This window comes from Myotis daubentonii, chromosome 2 (assembly GCF_963259705.1).
Source record: "Myotis daubentonii chromosome 2, mMyoDau2.1, whole genome shotgun sequence".
Taxonomy (NCBI): domain Eukaryota; kingdom Metazoa; phylum Chordata; class Mammalia; order Chiroptera; family Vespertilionidae; genus Myotis; species Myotis daubentonii.
In genome coordinates this window covers 194,780,442-194,798,735 of record NC_081841.1, presented here as the reverse complement: position 1 = coordinate 194,798,735, position 18,294 = coordinate 194,780,442, and the positions used below count along the sequence as shown (strand labels likewise).

At 48.4% G+C, this 18,294-nt stretch overlaps 1 protein-coding gene across 7 annotated transcripts in view; it reads right to left on the bottom strand.

The window, feature by feature from the left end:
• SH2D4A (SH2 domain containing 4A) overlaps positions 1-17,811 on the bottom strand; it is a 482,539-nt gene extending 464,728 nt beyond the window's left edge. For 3 of the 7 annotated variants that reach the window (XR_009451381.1, XM_059685251.1, XM_059685256.1), the window contains exons 1-4: positions 17,174-17,343; positions 12,045-12,425; positions 3,442-3,601; positions 1,841-2,012 (exon numbers count right to left, since the gene is read on the bottom strand). Coding sequence is in view for 6 of the 7 variants with exons in the window: in XM_059685251.1 (XP_059541234.1) it covers positions 1,841-2,012; positions 3,442-3,601; positions 12,045-12,225 (513 nt within the window). In the remaining variant the exon portion in view is untranslated. Of the gene's footprint in view, positions 1-1,840; positions 2,013-3,441; positions 3,602-12,044; positions 12,426-14,502; positions 15,400-16,582; positions 16,687-17,153; positions 17,344-17,736 lie in introns of those variants that run through there. The other 4 variants (XM_059685253.1, XM_059685254.1, XM_059685255.1 and 1 more) reach the window with 4 other exon arrangements.
• Positions 17,812-18,294: the final 483 nt, after the last annotated feature.

The following is an 18,294-nucleotide window of genomic DNA, read 5'->3' as shown; positions in this document are numbered from 1 at the left end:
AGCAGGTACCATCAGAAATGATGTGCTGCGTGCAGTCCCTCCCTGCTTGCTCCACCAGAGGTCAGGGCGGCAGGGACTCTGCTTTCACCCCTAAGTTGTCATCTCAATGCCTCCCACAGGATGGGCACTTTTTAAATGAATGAGTAAACCAGTCCATCTTCAACCTTCTCACTGTCTATATTTTTTTCTAAGACCTTGAAACATTTTCTCTGACGCAAAGAAAGATGAAAAGCAGGAACAGAAAAACTTCTACCGGCTTTTTCCATGGCCTGTACCTACAGATTTCCTGGTCCCCTGCCCCAGTCTCTCTCCATAGGACAGTTTGGCCAACACCTAAGGAACGGAAGAGTGCCACTCTCCCTCTAATATGTATGACGTAGGAAAAGAAGAGTAACCAGGATATCTAATTTGCATTTTAACCTTTTTGTCTTCCTCGTGAAATTTGTTTTCTAGGCAAGTATTGCAATTCAAGGAGAAGCGTACATACTTAATGCTCCGGACTGAAGTGTTTTGTTGTCGCTGTTGTTCCTCACTTTCGGGGTGTTGGAAAGCGGGCTGGCTGTCGGAGGCAGTTTGGTATTAAAGGTGTTGAGAGCAAAGCAGGCCTAGGAAAACCTGGGTGCCTCACTGAAAGTACCCAGGGCTGACCCTGGGGTGAAGCCAAACTTTAGAATTTTCTGGCCCTAAATATTTGGAGCCTCCTATGTACAGCCCTTTGTAAAGCGCCTTCACAGTCCTCAGATGAATAAGGCGACCGATGACAATAGTTACAGAGTGACCTAGGTAGGGCTCTTGCAGACCTAGTTTTGAATCCTGGTTCAGTCTTTTATCAACTAGAAGGCCTTGGGCAGATGACGTAAGCACACCTGACCACAGCTCCCTCGCCTGTATAATGGACAAACACAGATCCCCCCGGGTCATAACTGCGCTGAGAATTAGAGGAGACACTCAGCAGCGTGCTTGCCGTGGGCTGAGCCTGTGAAGTAGGCAAGACAGATAACTGAACCCCTTTCCCACGGCCTCCGAGAGGGTGAGATACGCAACCCGTGTGGTGGAGCTGAGGACCCGAGCAGAAGCCACCGTGCCAATCCCCCACTAATTCTCAGTGTCATGAAATTCCTCGCAGCAGGAGGTACTTGACAATATAGTATCAGTGTTCTTCCACACGATCCTCCAAGCAGCATATTATGTTTGAGCTTTTTAAACACCTGAAGCAGAAGAGAACCCCTGCCAGTTCTGAGTATAAAACTCTGCTGTGTTGAGGAAACAGCTGTCCCCACAATCATGGGCAGAACCTACGAAACCAAAGAGGCACTGATATTTGTCCTCAACTAAAAGGGGAGACTCAAGAGAACAAAACGTAGATCACAAGTGGGCTGGCGTTACGGGCCAGGGGCCAGCAGACTGCAGCCTGCAGATGACCCCGGCCGGCCCTCTGCCCGCCTGGTAGATAAGGTTTCTCTGGAACCGCCGTGCCCATTCAGCTGAGACAAAGACCCTCAGGCCCACACCCTCGGTGTGGACTATCTGGCCCTTCCCAGCAAAAGCTGCGGACCCCAGATTAGAAGACATAAAATGGGAAAATAAACCCTGAAAACAGCTTAACATGCAATATTTTATTCCTAGACTTATTTTTTCACACTTTCAGTCCCATGAAGAAGAGGTGCTTTACAGGTGAACCAAATCCCCCAACTGCAATGAACAGTAGGACCTTCAAGTTAAGAGGACTCCCCGCACCGCGCCCCACCCCCCCAAAAAAGCCAGTTTAAGAATGTGCTGCCCAGCTCATTTGTCTCCCCAGGGATGAAATTCTGCACATTTGCAGATAGGAAAGACTCACTGGGGTTTTCTCTTCTTTAAGGGTCGGTGCTGGTCTCGAGCCTGGGTCCGATTCCTCCTGTCCTGCCACTTTCTTACAGATGTTCGGAGACTCCCAGGTACCTGGTGTTTGCAGATCACAGTCGTGTGATTTTGTGGTCAAGCTACTGGTGAAATGTTTGGACTGAGCTTTGCTGAAGAGAAACAAATATGGAATTACCAAAGGCATTCCTGAACACGGACAGCTTTTCCAAAGCAGATGCCCACATGCGGATTATGTGAAAACCAGAAACAGATACCACTGGCTGCGTGCTTATAATCCGTTGAGCCCTTGGCTTGGTATTTTAAAGAGATTAACTTAATCCTCAGAACAATCCTGTGAGGAAGGCACCATTACCTTTGCTTTTTAAAAAAATATATATTTTTTTTATTGATTTCAGAGAGGAAAGGAGAGGGAGAGAGATAGAAATATCAATGATGGCAGAGACTCATCGATTGGCTGCCTCCTGCACGCCCCCTACTGGGGATCAAGTCCACAACCCAGGCATGTGCCCTGACTGGGAATCGAACCATGGCCTCCTGGTTCAACCACTGAGCCTAGCCAACCAGGCACCTTTGCTTTATATAAGAGACTCAAAATAACTATATAATTTACCCAAGGCCACATGGCAGATAGCCAGGATTTGAACCCTGGTCTGCCCATCTCCTGGTTCAGATGTTAAACTGCCAGGGCATACCACCTTCCTATGATCAGCAGAAGGTAATTCCTTTCGCTCTGTATGTCCACGTGTAGTTCTAAGTTACAGAAGGTGAAAGGCAGCGTCACCAGCCCTGGGGATCTGAACCGAAGTCCATGTGTCTGTTTTTATGTCACCAGCTCAGATAGGTCTGCAACATTCTAGGGAGAGCCAGCTTCACAGAGGCCACCCTGGTCACCACACAGAGGGGATCCATCCCCTACTCACTGCTCCCACCCTAGTCACCTCTCAGTTGATCCTGTCACTTCCTTATTCAAAAACCTCTTCCTGTCCACAGAATGTGGTCCAAACTCCTAAACCTGGCCTTTAGAACATGGCCCCCATCTCCTATGTGGGGGCCCATGTGTACCCCAAATACTCAGAACTCAACATTGCCCACAGGCTCTGTCAATGCTCTGTTTAGAACTTAATCGTAGCACATACCACAGTCTATTGGCTGCGGGGAGTTGCCTGTTTCTCCTGCCAGACTGAAGCTCCTGGTTCATCTTTGCCTTCCCAGTGCCCAGCACAGGGGGAGCACCTAACGGGCCTGCTTATCAGCTGCCCACAGCTAGGCAATCTTCTTTGAGGGCCGGAAGCTTGAACGGTCACTTATATTCCTGATGTCCACCTGTATCAGCCTGTGTTGCTCTAGCATGATTCCAGGGAAAGCAGTGATCACTGGGAAAACCACATCCACATCAAAATGGAATGACAAGTGGGAAAAGGAAACAGCTAGTTCGATGGTGGGAAGGACAGGAATCACCAGGAGTCTAAAGGGACCTCCAGAGGGATCTAAGTCACTTTTGTGACCCTTGAAATCCCACCCCGCTCTCCCACCAGATCCTGTGAGCAAGAGGCTCTCATGGGTTTGCAGATTGCATACCTGAGCTCTTCTGCTTCCTGCTGTGCTTTGGCCTGGGTGCTCTCAGCAAGGACTTCATTACAGGGCACATTGTAGGGTTTGTCTAGATGGTGTTCGCCCATCACCCACACCCAGACTTCCTTATCGGCTCCCAGTTTCCAATGAACAGATTTGCTGTTCTCTGCAAGCAAAACAAAATTCGGATTGAACAGTATCTGTAGTCAAGGGTTACTATGTTTTCCATCACTGAAGTATTTAGGGTCTTTGAGGAGGGGAGGTGGATATTAGAGGAGGCGAAGCACTTCCAACCTGCCCAGGAACAAGCAGATTTTCTACAGAACAATGGACATGGCAGGGATGTTTGTTTTGAATATTTTTAAAATTTTTTTATTGATTTTTAGAGAGAATAATGGAGAGAGAGAAAAACATTGATATGAGAAAGATGCATCAATCGGTTTCAGGGGATTTCCCTGACCAGGACTTGAACCCACACATTTTGTGTATGGGACAATGCTCCAACCAACTGAGCCACACCAGCCAGGACAATAAATATGGTTTTTGAACGTGCCCATTTTATAAATGAAGGAGGCGAGACGGGATGGAAGCATGCACTGTATGCATCAACCTTTAGGGTAACGGAGCTAACATCAGATACCAGAACCCCTAAAGTCTAAGCATCTCCCTGTATCCCAGAATTAACAGACCACCCAGGGTTTGGTGTTTTCACTATCTTTATAGGCTGCATTGCTGGGCAAAAAGCTTGCATTTGAGAGTTAGACTGGCTTTAGTTAAAATCCTAGCCCCGCCGTTTACTAGCTGTGTTTCTTGGACAAATTACTTAATCTCTCTAAGCCTCAGTTTCCTCCTCTGCATCATGGGACTATTGATAGCTACTACACAGGACTGCTGAAAGAGTAGGCAGGCTAGGTGTATGGGCATGTCCCCTAGTGCCTGCCACATACTAGGAGTTCAAGAGAGGTTAACTGCTATCATCACTTTCCTATTGTTTACTTATATGGCTGCTCAGAGATTCACACCAGCTGTGAGAAGATAATACTACTGGTAGGTAGTGTGATACTTGGTGAAGCTACTTAAATAACCCTTGTTTACAACTGGTCGCAAGGGTTGGGTTACATTCTAGTGCCCTACTGCTGACATGTGGCCACAAAGGTCATGCTCCTGAACCCTGGGGAAGGTGGAGATACCTGGGAGAGGCCAAGAGGCACATTCCCTAAATCTGTAGGTCTCAGGGCAGGCCTACCCAGGGCCTTCATGGTCCACAGTTGGATCTGGGCCCTGAGGATCTCAAGCCAGCCAGTGGTGTTGGGTACGTGAAAAGGGCGCCCACCTGGAACACAGGCAGCCATGCTTATAGGTTAGAAATCCACGCTAGGATTGTCTTGTCTCCTTACAGTAAGTAGAGGAAGGTTTTCAATGAAAGCGTCTCCATGTACTGTATTGTTGACTACTTCCTATTGCTGCCTGAGGATACATTAAAAGAGCAGGCTGCTCAAAGTCAGATTTGATCTCTATGTTGGGCGTTCCACTCTGCCCAATGCAGTGGAGACTTTCGGTAGGACGTAACGTTCTAACTAGGATACTGGGCAGCGGGATTGAGTCATAGTCTTCACTACAAAAGGAGTCAAATACCTCCTTCCGAAGGAAGCTGACCTCACGCAGTTTCACCAGGGGAGAGGCAGGGGAAGGGACACCAGGCGCGAAGGGAAGATCAATCCTGAATGTGCCCTCCTGGGGACAAGCCCTGCCCAGCTGGGGCTTTTGTTTGGGGAAATGCCAACTGGCTCATTAACTTTAGAAAGTTGTCATACCTCACACAATTCCCTTTATCACTCTCTCAGGGCAATGAATAATATGTTTTACTATGTCCATCGCTCCACCTTCACTTAAGTCAGTGGTTCTCAACCTTCCTAATGCCGCGACCCTTTAATACAGTTCCTCATGTTGTGGTGACCCCCAACCATAAAATTATTTTCGTTGCTACTTCATAACTGTAATTTTGCTACTGTTATGAATCGTAATGTAAATATCTGATATGCAGGATGTGTTTTCATTGTTACAAATTGAACATACTTAAAGCATAGTGATTAATCACAAAAACAATATGTAATTATATATGTGTTTTCCGATGGTCTTAGGCGAACCCTGTGAAAGGGTCGTTCAACCCCCAAAGGGGGTCGCGACCCACAGGTTGAGAACCGCTGACCTAAGTGATCCTCTACCAATATCTCTGACAGCAGGAGGGAGATGCCAGGAGAGGAGACTGCAGAGTGCCAGGTGGGCAGAGGGGGGACCCAGGGATCCCAGCAGCTCTGCTCAGTAGTGTGGCACACGCTCCCCCAAAACCGTCTCCAAAGAGTCCCATGAACTGCAGGCAGGAGCAGAAGGCGTTGCTCTGCAGGGTGAGAGAGAGAAATCCCGGAGCTGCCTGTGAACAGAGAAAGGTGCTTAGAAACTTGAGAAGAGAACCAAAGGAGAGTCGTGAAGTTTTCAAAGGAGGCGGGTGGTGAGACTATGGTGACGTTCAAGAAATCGTGGTTTTGGGACAAGAAGAAAGAGAACTAGATGTGAAATGTCAGATTTAGCCAGTTGCCATAACGGGCTCTCGACAGAGAGGCACTGCTGACATCTGCTCTGACTGTTCCTCGCCTGCAGGAGCTGTTAAAGGGGCCTGAAAGCAAAGAGGTGGGAGAGGCTCTAAGTGGCTCCACACAGCGCCATAAAGCCTTAGGGGAGGCGGGAAGTCATTCTAGTAAAATGAGGGTTGGCTCTGACACCCTCAGCGTCTGGCCAACATGAGAGAAGATTAGTGAGGCCTCTGTTTAGCTCATTCCACAAAAACGTAAGAGTTTCTAACTCTGAGCACGATGCAGAGCTCGATGCTACTGGGGATGTGTGGATAACACCGATGTGGCCATTTCCCGCAAGTCCCCTAGAGTCTGTGAGAGGAAAGGAGGCAGTAGGTTACTTCTTTAATGAATTTTATTGTGTATCTACACGCACTGAGGTAGGTGCATGTAAACACTTATGTACAAGAAAAGCCACTGTCTGCTCTCAGGGAACTTGCCCTCTAGTTGGAGGAAGCAGGCATTGAATTGGGAAGGGTGGTGTTAAAGGGACCATGGGAATGCTTACAAAGATGAACTAACCAGTTTGAAGGGCCACCTTATATAACCACCTTAGATGTGTAAGTCCAGTGAGAAACCAAAGGATAGAAAAGAAATAAGAAGAGAAGCTCTTTGTGTGGAGTTTTGGTGGGTGGAAATGGAACTTAGAGCAGGAAAGGGTTTGGTGCCCAACACGAAGAGCAGCACGATCAAAGCTCGGAGAAGGGAATCAGTGAGGGGCTATGGGAAGCAGGGTCTCACCCAGAGCTGAAGAGGGTTTAGAAGTCACCTGACCATGGGGTGGGACCTTGCTAGGGAGCAGAGGCCCCCAAGGCACAGGTCCTAGACATATGGGTGAAGGATTTAAACTTAGGCCCTGTACTGCATAAAGCCAGAAGGTGGTATTAAAATCCCAGAATTTCCACCAACATGTCACTTTACTGCTCTGAGCCTGAGTTCCTGCTTGATAAGAGAGAGGTAATAAATCTGACCTCACAGGCCTGTCACATGATAAATGTCCAGAAAGTATTAGCTCCATGTCCTTGACCAACTGACCAACATAGAGTCCATGACCGTCTGTCCAGGTGGTACCAGGGTCAGAGAAGTGACTGAGGAAGCACTAGGGCACACCAGCATGTAGGTGTATCAGGGCAGTAGGAGGTGTGTGTTTGGTGGCCGAGTGGGAAGAGAATGGGGAGAGCAGAGGGGCGAAAAGACCAGGAGGGAGGTAACTGGTAACTGCAGCCTGGATGAGGGAAAGAACAGTGTTAAACGGGACAGTAAAATCCAGGCGGCTGAATCAAGGACGGACTCAAAGATGATGCCAGCATTTTGAGACTTAGTAATTGGGATAGCAGAAACAGTGATATTAAGAAAAGACATTTGTGCGCTGCCAGTGTGGCTCAGTGGTTGAGCATTGACCTATGAAACAGGAGGTCACAACTTGATTCCCGGTCAGGACACGTGCCTGGGTTCCCAGTAGGGGAGTACAAGAGGCAAAGGATTGATGATTCTCATCCTTGATGTTTTTATCTCACACTCTCCCTCTCTGAAGTCAATAAAATCCTATATAATAAAAGCCTAATATATAAGTGTCTGGTTGACTGGTCGGCTGTTCAACCAATCAAAGCATAATATGCTAATGATAGGCTAAGGCTGCTCAACCACTCACTATGGCATGCACTGACCACCAGGGGGCAGACAGTCAACCAGTTGACCAGTCACTATGACCTGCACTGACCACCAGGGGCAGACGCTCTGACTGGTAAGTTAGCTTGCTGCTGTGGTCTGGCAGATTAGGACTGGGTGAGATGGGCCGGACACACCCTGGCCAACCTCCCTCGTCCCTCCCTGGCCCCATTCGTGCACTGGTGGGGTCCCTTGGCCTGGCCTGCTCCCTCTCGCAATCTGGGACCCCTCGGGGGATGTCGGACAGCCGGTTTCGGCCCAATCCTCACAGGCCAGGCTGAGGGACCCCCCACCAGTGCACGAATCTGTGCACCGGGCCTCTAGTATATATATTTTTAAATAGAAGTACAAATTAGCAGTTATAAAACAGTCATGGGGATGTAAAGTACAACATCAGGGATATAACCAATAATATTTTAATAACTATTTATGGCGCCAGGTGGGTACTAGACTTATGGGGGGATCACTCTCTAAGTTACAGAAATGTCTAACCACTATGTTGTATACCTGAGACTAATATAATGTTGAATGTTAACTGTAATTAAATAATGGTTTTAAAGTAAAAATAAGTCTTTATTCTAAGTTAAAATATAAAATTAGCATATGTATATACATGGTGCTATTGAGGCATTCTGGATTTTCTGCCAACTTCACCTTGAAATTACGTTCATTCTGTAATGTGAGGACATGAGAGAGGGAAGTTTATGTAGCATTTCCCCTTAATTATAAGTTTTTCTCCCAGTGAGTAAAGGGAATGGGAAGTAAGCATTGCAAGAGGCACAAACCAATGGCTTGATCATTGTTTCATGAAAAAGGGGAGGCTCTGCATATAAGAAGTTGCCCATTTGATGACAATGAAAATCCAGCAAATGAAGTTTCAGGACTCCAAGTCCATTTCAAGGGCACACACGCCGTGACCAGATGCCAGCCTGTTGCACTAGGTTTCTGTCAACTTTAGAGAGACCCAAGGAAACAGGGGCTAGGCAGTCCTCTACTAGGTAAAGGCTCCTCTGGTTGTGGTACCAGAAGAAAAAACCATACAGAATAAGGCTCCAGGGCAGGGCCTCAATGCAAGCACATGGTTCCGATGTGTGAAAGGCACCTGCACACAACAGTGACTGTTATTAAGCTCCAGGTAAGCTCCACGTGTAGCATATCTATCCACAGCACCAGCTTTGGGAGAGTCAGACTCAAGGTCCTCTTCAGCTCTTTCACTTACTTACTAGTTGTTGCCTTGGAGAAGTTAGTTAATGTCCATTAGCCTCAAAAGTGTGAACATTAATTGAGCTTCAGGCTTGGCGGGGATTATTAATGGGATGATATATTTAAGCAATGAGCTCAGGGTTCGATACACCATCAGTTCAATAAACACTGGCTGGTGCTGCTTTTATGGTCTAAGCAGCAGTCGTCAACCAGTGGTCTGTGGACCACTTGTGGTCAGTGAGGTCCGAAAGGTTGGCGACCACTGGTCTAGAGTAACACTGTCTAAATGAGTGACACCTATAACTTCATTTTCTAGTAGCTCCATCACAAAATCAAAACAACAGGTGAAATGAATTTTAATATGTTTTATTTTACCCAAGATATCCAAAATATGATGCCAATATAGAATGACTATAAAATTATTATTTTCTTCTTACCCAGTCTTTGAAATCAGTAATTGACACTTCTAGCACACCTCAATCCGTACTAGCCTCATTTCATGTGCTCAATAGCCACACGTGGCTAGTGGCTGCCATATTGGCCCATACAGCTCTAGACCTCAGCGGGGGGAGGAGGTCCATACTTCTCTGTCTCTCAGAATCACATTGTCCCACCACGTTTTGGAAATGAATTTCTGATATAAAAAGATTGAAATCCATACTTCCAATTGTTTTTCAGCCCCTCCTACTTTAGCCCTAAGATTACTAAAAAGTGGACGGGTATCTGGCATGCACAATATCAAACGTTTTAGTCATGCTCCTTCAAAACTCACCACAGTGAACCATATAGAGATAAAAATGACCAGGTGACAATGTAAGCATGGCTGAGTGATGAGCTGGAATGGTGTAAAGGAGTCAGGGGTGGGCATAAGATATACTTATTTAAATTTTTAAACTTAAATTTAAATTTAATTAAATAAAATTAAAATTAAATTTAAAAATTTTAAATTTAAAATTAAATTTATTGGGGTAACAAACACAAAACAAAACAAGCTCAAAGATGCATTTAAAGAGCCAAGAAAAGGCCAGTCTCCAAAGCCACAGCTTGGCTAAGAAAAAGCAGTACTCAAGTCATCTGGGTGCAAGCAGGATGGTGGGGGGATGGGGGCGGGGAAGGCACGGGGGAGTCAGAGGAGACAGGGGAGGCAGGGAGCTTAGGTCTGAAAAGAGCAGAAGCCCACAATGAGCCGTCTGACAAACAGTGACAGGGGCTGGCAGGTTTGCAGCACAAACACACCTCTGGAAACCACCTGCCCTGATAATACTGCCTTTATCTGTGGCTTTAACTTCGGAGGCAGAACAATGGGAAAGAGGGAACTGTTGTCTTTTTGGGGGGAAGTAGGGAAAGAATCTCAAAGCCTCCCTTTTCCTGTATTCAGAAGAGGAACTAGGTAATGGAAAATATTTCTCCGAGTATTAAATTTAAGGGAGGAATAAACTTCTCCGATGAAATACTGATGGAACTTTCACTGTATATACATATTTTCATGATCACTTAGCTAACGTAGTCATACAGGTTTTCTGAGAGGCAGATTCAAAACTCTGCACAGGAAGACTGTAAGCAAATAAATGGAAATTGTTTCTTAAGTCACCACGAGGAGATCAATTCATCAAACAGCAGAAGCCCAATGTCTAACAGAGTCTGGGCCACTGACTCTGGGGCCAGAACCTTTCCGCTCTCACTAGTCCCCAAAGTCAGCCACCACATCAATATGTTATGTCCACAATGACCATGGTGCCCAAGGAGGCCCAGGTATAACTGATGAGCTCTGACTAAAGTATGCACAGAGAGGCATAAACCAGTTCAGAAAGACGAAAGGGTTATGCTTCGGCCTGGACCAAGTTGCTTGCTGAAGGAAAAAGTCTATTTTGGACAGTGTAGGGTACTGTGAAACCCAACAGAACAGGCACCTACTGCCGGTGTGACCTTGCATATCTTACTTCTCTGATTCTAGTTCATTCATCTGTAAAATAGGAATATTAATACTTTTGCAGAAGTTGTGAGGGTGAGATATGTGTGTAAATGGCTTTGCCAGTGTCCGACAAAACAAGTATTTAACAAATAGTTGCTATTGATAATAACAATAATAAATGAGATACTCATTTATTTCTATGTCATTATAAAGCTGAATTGGGGAAAGTTATTAGTAAAAAGCAGAATGAGGCAAATGTCACTAAAGTGACTTCCTTTTGAGTCTGCACATACCAGCGTTCAAGTAAGACTTGTTTTCTCAATCTTTGAAACCCTGAATGGTTTTATCAAATCTTATTTTCCCTAGCTTAATAAAAAAATGAAGAGAGATTGGTCTTGAATGCCTGTGTAAGTGACCTTGAAACTGTGTGTTTTTAAAAAAACAACTTAGTTATTCATCCATAACAGAATTTGACAGGGGGAGTTGGAGGGGAGGGAGGGTGGCTGGTTGGGGGCAGGGTTAACGTGTGCTTTTCTAGGACTGTATGTGTTTACATTTTAAGTCTTGATGTACAAAGTATTCCTCCCCCATGGTCTCAAAGGCCCTCTCAGGCTACCAAGGGATTCCTTGGGTCAGGACGAAATACATCTGAAAAGTTAACTCACACTAAAAAAAAATTATAATACTAAAAAGTATTATGACCTTTTTCCTTATAGCAGTATTTGTATTTTAAGAGGGATTTTCCCTAAAAAAGATAACTCAAGGAAAAATCTCTTCAAGTCTAAAACATGCAAACACAATTGCCATAGAGATGCGGACGCAAGCACTTGGTATGCTGCTAACTAGAGCACTAGGCATCGATGACAATAGGGGGACAGAAACCTCCCTTAAGACCCCTCACATCAGACTCCTGGGGGCTTGTTACTTCAGCTGAAGGTCTGTCTGGTTTCAGGCAAGCAATCTGCTCACACAACTCCAGGGTAATTGCTGTGTGTGTGTGTGTGTGTGTGTGTGTGTGCGCGCCCGAGTATAGACTTCAAGTTGATAAATTACACTATTAGAATCTCCATAACATTTAGGGTCCATCTACCAAACAGGAACGCAAACCTGGCCTGCTTCTGACTGGTGCGAAATGTTCAAACAAGCCGGGAGCCATTCTCCTAACACGTCCACAGCCGACACGGAGCTAAGCTTACCTTTCTTTGGTCTGGATTTCACTGGCAGGGGCTCCTTTTTTTCCATCGCTGCTTCTCTTTCTTTCCATCGGCGGATCTGTTCCTCTCTCATCTTGAAGAACAGGATCTGTTTCTGTTCTTCGCTGAGCTCTGCCAGCAGATCAGGATCTATGTACATCTCCGACAGTATCTGTTTCAGCATCTTCTCAGGCCTGGAGTCTTTTACACCTGTGGCAAAGGTTCTTGAAAATGGCTTCCAGGTGTGCCCCCACCTGGGCTGGCACTTGGAGGGACCTTTCCCAGAGACTCACAGCAATCCCCGAAGGCTTGGGACGATTAATTCAGCTCACCGGCTCTTGGTTCCTGGCACCAAACTTACTGCCCACAGTGCCGTTCATGAACCTGCAAAGAGCAACAGCCAGAAGCAGGCGGTATTAAAATGTGTAGGCACTGGGTATGGACGGGCAATGAATAAAGCTTAGAGGAAATACAGCATCGCTTTTTGTTTCTGGGGCAGAGGAAAGAATAGCTGAGGCACGCTTTGTTAACAGTTTGTGTAACCTCTATCCTGTAATTTCCAAAGATACTTTATCAAAACAAACCAAACCCTAACTTTTTACGGGTCAATCTCAGGGAAACAAAAAAATTAACAGAAGTTTGGCCTTGTCCCAACCAAGCAAACATATTATTACCTCAGAGCCTAACAAACCAACTGTATGGCTGAGAAAAGAATTTTTTAAAAAAGACATAGGAGGAAATGAAAAGGCTCTTTCCAAACAACTTATTTCAAAACAAAATACTGTTTTCTGAGGCTTCACAGAATTACCCACCTCAAACCGAACCAAAACAGAACCATGTTCAAGGAAGAAAAAGAAGAAATAAAAATTAGACCATCATGCTCTTTTCCCATTCCCCTTTAAAAGCAGCACTGAATAAACGCAATTACGTACCCTCATCTTCGCAGAAGGGCAATGCCATGTCCTGACAGCCCACTAGAACCGTGAAAACGGTGCAGGTGCGGGAGAGAACCCTTCCGTACGTTCTGGAAGGTCACCAGGTTTTAGGTGTACCTCCTCCAGATAACCTAATTTAATAAAATCTAAATTTACAGGTCAGATAAACTGAGGGAATGGAGCGCTGACTAGGTTCGTTACAAGGGATCCTTGCTGTATGAAAGAGCTGATTAGAGGCTCCTCTAAAAAGGCTGTGAAAGCCAGCATTTGGAGTCATGGGAGGGGCCAGGCGAAGGGCAGTTAGGGGAATGGTAAGGAGCCATCCACTTTGATTTCTTACCAAAGTGTAGCCTGGACGAGTGCAGTCACAAGTGGCTTCACAGTGGAAGGGGGCTGACAATTCCCCTTGAGGTTTCATTCTACCTTATACATTTCTGTTTGGTTGTGTGTGTGTGTGTGTGTTTTAAATAGCAAACCTTCATACTTTTGTAATCAGAAGGAAATTATGTATACAATTCCATTCTGGAAAAACAAGACTTTTCACGTGTTTCGATATGATAAGATCACCCAAATTCTAAGGAACTGATTAATAATTTGGTGCTTATAATGCCTCGATAATTTCACCATGCAGCCCTGCTCTCTCAAATGTCATTTCTCCAACCTAAGTTCAAATGCTCTTAAACTTGAGACTAGTCACTTCACCTCCTAGTTCCTTCACCTGCTGTCCAGATTGTGTTGGTCCTCCCACCCTCTGGGAGTGTCCTTTCGGTTCCTCTCTTCCTCCTCTTCCTTGCAAACTGTTCCTCCACCCACACCAGTCTTTTGAGACAAGTATGGTTTGCATACATTCCACTAACTGTTCGCTATGTAGCAAAGACCTTTACTGGGGCTACAACTACTGCATCCTATACTCTATCTCCCATAGCATTCATCTACCTGAAAGCAGATGGAACACTGTATTAAGGGGAAATTAAAATAGAATTAAAAGCAGTGTCTGACTCCAAATTCAGCCAGGCCTGCCTATCTCAGGTTCTATCTTTGTATTTTGCTTTGAGGTGACCCTCAAAAAATCTAACAGCCAGAGAACCGATGTCTGATAATGCTTTTTGACTTTGGGGTTCTAACAGCTTCCTGAGGGGGGAGGGGGCTCACTAAATTCATACTAAAGGAGGTGTCCCGAGGCTGACAGGAACCAGAGGAAGAATTTGGTTCCTCGGAACCCTTGACTGCTGCTCTGAGATGAAGGGATAAGGGACCAAAATGAATGGTAACTCGTTAACATTCCAGTAAATGTCCTCTGTTGGCCCTTCCATGGCTCCAATCGCTGACGTCCATGGAGATAAAACATGGTGGAAAATGAGGAGCCCGCTAAAGCCTGAGGCTTCTGCTCTGTCCCCATTTTGAATGGGGTGAATGCTAGCAACAATAACAGTGTGAGTAAAGCCTAAAATCGAACCCCCTGAACGGGCCATGTCCACATTCCTCCCCTCTCCCCGCTCAGAGTGCTCCTGGTGGTAAGAGCTTACACTCGCTGTGCCAGCCACTACCTTCAGCACTGTACATGCATTCACTCATTTAATGGGCACAGCAGCCCTGGAGTTCAGCCCTCACTCGCCCGGTACCACAGATGGAGGAGATGGAAATGGCAGAGCTGGGCAGCATGACTGCGAGTTGGCTCTACTGTCCTCCATCCGTACAGTGGAGCATCTATGCAAACATCAGCGGATGTGGCTCTGCCTGTGAACTTGCCAAACGAAGACCAGCCAATCCTCGCAGCCATGGAAATGCTGAACGGAAGGTGTGCGACCGAGTGCCTCTGGGCAGAAGCCTCACCCTGGCCATGGCAGATTAGCTTAGGGAGGGCAGGTGTTGAAAAAACCCCACCCAGGTCATGCTGGCCCAGGTGTGGATGTTGTCTGCTCACGTTTCCTCCTCAGTTTCCCCTCTCACACAACCACCAGCCTTAGCACAAATGGTGCAGATGTGCACAGTGTGAAGGGTCCCACAGCACCTCCGCGAGGAGATGCTCAAGCTCTTTCACGGGTTTAGCTTTTCGTTCTGCCTGTCGGAGTCAACATGGATTGTTAGCACTGAAGTGAACCAGTGGGTCTTGAAGGAAAGACACTGGCTTCCTTGTGTGCTCAGAGGATCCTTGGGGACTGACGGACAGCTGTCCTGTGGCCAGGCTGCTAAATAATACGCATGCCATTCTAAGACTGTCGATTCCTGCTGGTGTGAATGAACTCTTTCCTCCCCCTGCTTCCAGATGGAAAAGTCAACCCAGCACAGGGTGCTCAGAGGACAGCCAGCAAGGGACCCCAGTCGGGACTCCCAGCTCTGCCTCTCGTGCACTGTGTGACTTTCGGCTGTGACTTCCACTTCTCTGGACTCGGTTTCCTCGTCTGTGAAATGAAGGCCTGCCCTGTGAATCTCTGTAACTTGAGGACGATGCCAGGAAATCTATGTGAAGCTACAGGGGCAAGCGGAGTCAGCCCGGGTGGAGGAAATGGAAATGAGGAAATTAATTCACTAGGGTTTTTCCCGCTTTCACTGACTGACAGGACAATTGTTGCTGATACTGAATCAAACTCGAAAGACTTTCCCCCTAACATATGGAGCGCAGCAAACTCCCAGTTATTCAAGATCCAGTAAAAAGAAAAGGCTTAGCTAACTCAGTTTTCTTTAATGACAGCACTTTTCTTCAGCAATGACAAGCCACAAGCCCACATCTGCTATTTATTCCAAAAATAAATTTCCAAGGGTCACAGGATCAGTTGTTTTCCAGGACACCCATAGATTAACTCGGGGGACATCCTCTACAGCCCTGTCCTACAAAACGAAAATGGTTGCCAACAACTCTGAGACAAAACAAAAACAAAACAGCCTGAGATACAGCCTAAATCATAAAAATGCTATAGTACCGACAGTATGACTTTCATGTTATGAATAGAGTTTGGATTTTAATTATTGTAAAACAGCCAGCTGTTTTCAGATTTTCAGTTCTCTTAATGCAACTTTACCTTATTAATCTTTCTGCAAAAGGCCATTTTTGAGGATAAAATGAACTATCAGAGGTGACAGCAATTTGTTAAGGTTTGTAAATATATGCCATTCTTTAGAAATTTGAAATTACTGTACACATGGACTTATCTAGAAAATACCATTCGCATGCCAGATCTATGCCCACATATGCCTAAGGCTTATTCACTTAAAAAATATTGGTATCTAAGTCTTCCTATGAAATAGATAATCAAGTAAAAAACGCCTTTTAGGAGGTGAGGAGACTCAGTTCAGAGAAAGCTGCCTCCCTTGCCTCTTCCCTTTGACCCTGGGGAGGGAAAGACACCTCTGAGAAGCCGGGCAAGTTGTGACTTCTCACTGTCACTGTCCCCGCGCCCATCCACCGCGGCCCGCAGGAACCCCGAGGGCAGGACGGGGCAGGGCTGCCCATTTGGTGGAGGAAGGTGATCGCCCCGCCTACCCCCATCCCCGCAACTGACAGGGCCACTGTTCGTCCGGCCCTCCGCACCCCAACCGCAGAGGGTACCCTGTTTCTGACTCTCCTGGAAGGTCTGGGGCGGAGGAGGTCCCCACGGCTCTACCCACGTGGGTGCGCGTGCTGGTCCTCGGCGCAGTCAGCGCGGGGCGCCGTCGGGGCCCGCGGGAGGCCGGGCGGCGGGGGAGACTGGGCGCCAGGGCCCGTCTACTGAGTCCAGAAACCTTAGAGCCGCCGCGACACCCCCACGCGGCCACCACCCCGCCCCCAGCTCCCTGGCGGGCGGAACCGGACTGACGCGCGCGCACACGCCCCTCGGGGGACTCGGAGCCCCGCCCGCCGCCCAGAACTGCCCGAGGCTCCCCCACGTGCCGCCGGCCGCCCCCTCGGGGGACCCCTGACCGCCACCACTAGCCCCCCGCCCTTGGGCTCACCCGCCCGCGACTCCAGACACCGGACACCGGACACCGGACACCCGGTGGCGAGGCCGAGATCGCCGCCCAGCCCGGCACCTGAGCCCACCCGGACACGGCGCTGCCGTGGAAGGGCGCGGGCCGTGGGACCCAGACTGAGCCCCGGGTCATCCCCAGCCCTGCGCCCCCCACGATCCGGGGACCCCCACCCCCGCCCCTGGTCCTCTCCCAATCCCCCCTTCCCGGCCCCTCCCCACCCCGCACCCACCTGCAGGGCCCAGGGCTCACCTGCGCCCCCACGATCCCGTCTGGGAACCCCCACCCGCGCACCCGCCAAGTCCAGTGGGGGCGGCGGAAGCTGTCGGGGGAGGAAGGTGGGAGGGAGGGAGAGACAGAGGCACCCGCGAGCGGCACCGGCTGGCTGGACAAACACTCGGTGAGATGTTGGCAAACAGCGTCCTCAGCCAGGCCCGCCCGCGCCGCCCCACCCACGGCCCACATGCCCGGGTGACTGGCTGCGCGCTCGGGGCCCCACCCAGGCTCCTGGCCACGCTCCAGGGCCGGTGGCCTACAGCCCAAGCCCGCTGTCCAGGCGGCGCACGGCCCCCAGCGGTGGGTGGGTGCTCTGGCCCGGGGCCACCCCCTCCGCCTGCACCCTGCGAGGACTGGCCCCGCCATCCCGGCCGGCTTAGCTTATTAATACCAGCGGCCCAGCCCCTTCCCGCCCCCAGCCCCGCGCTCCGTACAAGGTGGGGCTGGCGGCCGCGGGCGGCTCTTCTCAGTTACACGGAGTGGCGCCGGCCAAGTGGGCTCATCTGTCAGGTTCTGCTCCCGCGTCTCGTACAACTTACTTTCCTTTTTCTTTTGTTGCCATTAAATACATGGTCAAACTCTCGGGCACTCGCGGGACAGGTGTGGCTTTGTGGGACAGTATCGAAGAGGAGAAAGGCTGGGAAGGTGGGGATGGAAAACAACAGCGACGGGGCGGGCAAAAGAAAGGCAATCTGGAGGAAAGGTGAAGAAGTCAAGAATCTTGTGATTTTCGGCAAGAACAGGTTAGGGCGGTGCCGAAGGGAGGAGCTGGCTGAGTCCGGGAACAGGAAAGCTTTCAGGGAATCGGAGCAGCAGCAGCGATTGTGCGCCACTGAAGAAAAGCATACAGGGTGCGTGGCGGGGAGGGGTGGGGGGTAGGCTTGACGTGGTCAAGCCCAGACCTACGTGTTGGGGAAAGAAAGGATGAAAGTTTGCATTGCCCTAACCGGTTTGGCTCAGTGGATAGAGCGCATCAGCCTGCGGACTGAAGGGTCCCGGGTTCGATTTCAGCCAAGGGCATGTACCTTGGTTGCGGGCACATCCCCTGTAGGGGGGTGTGCAAGAGGCAGCTGATCGATGTTTCTCTCTCATCGTCA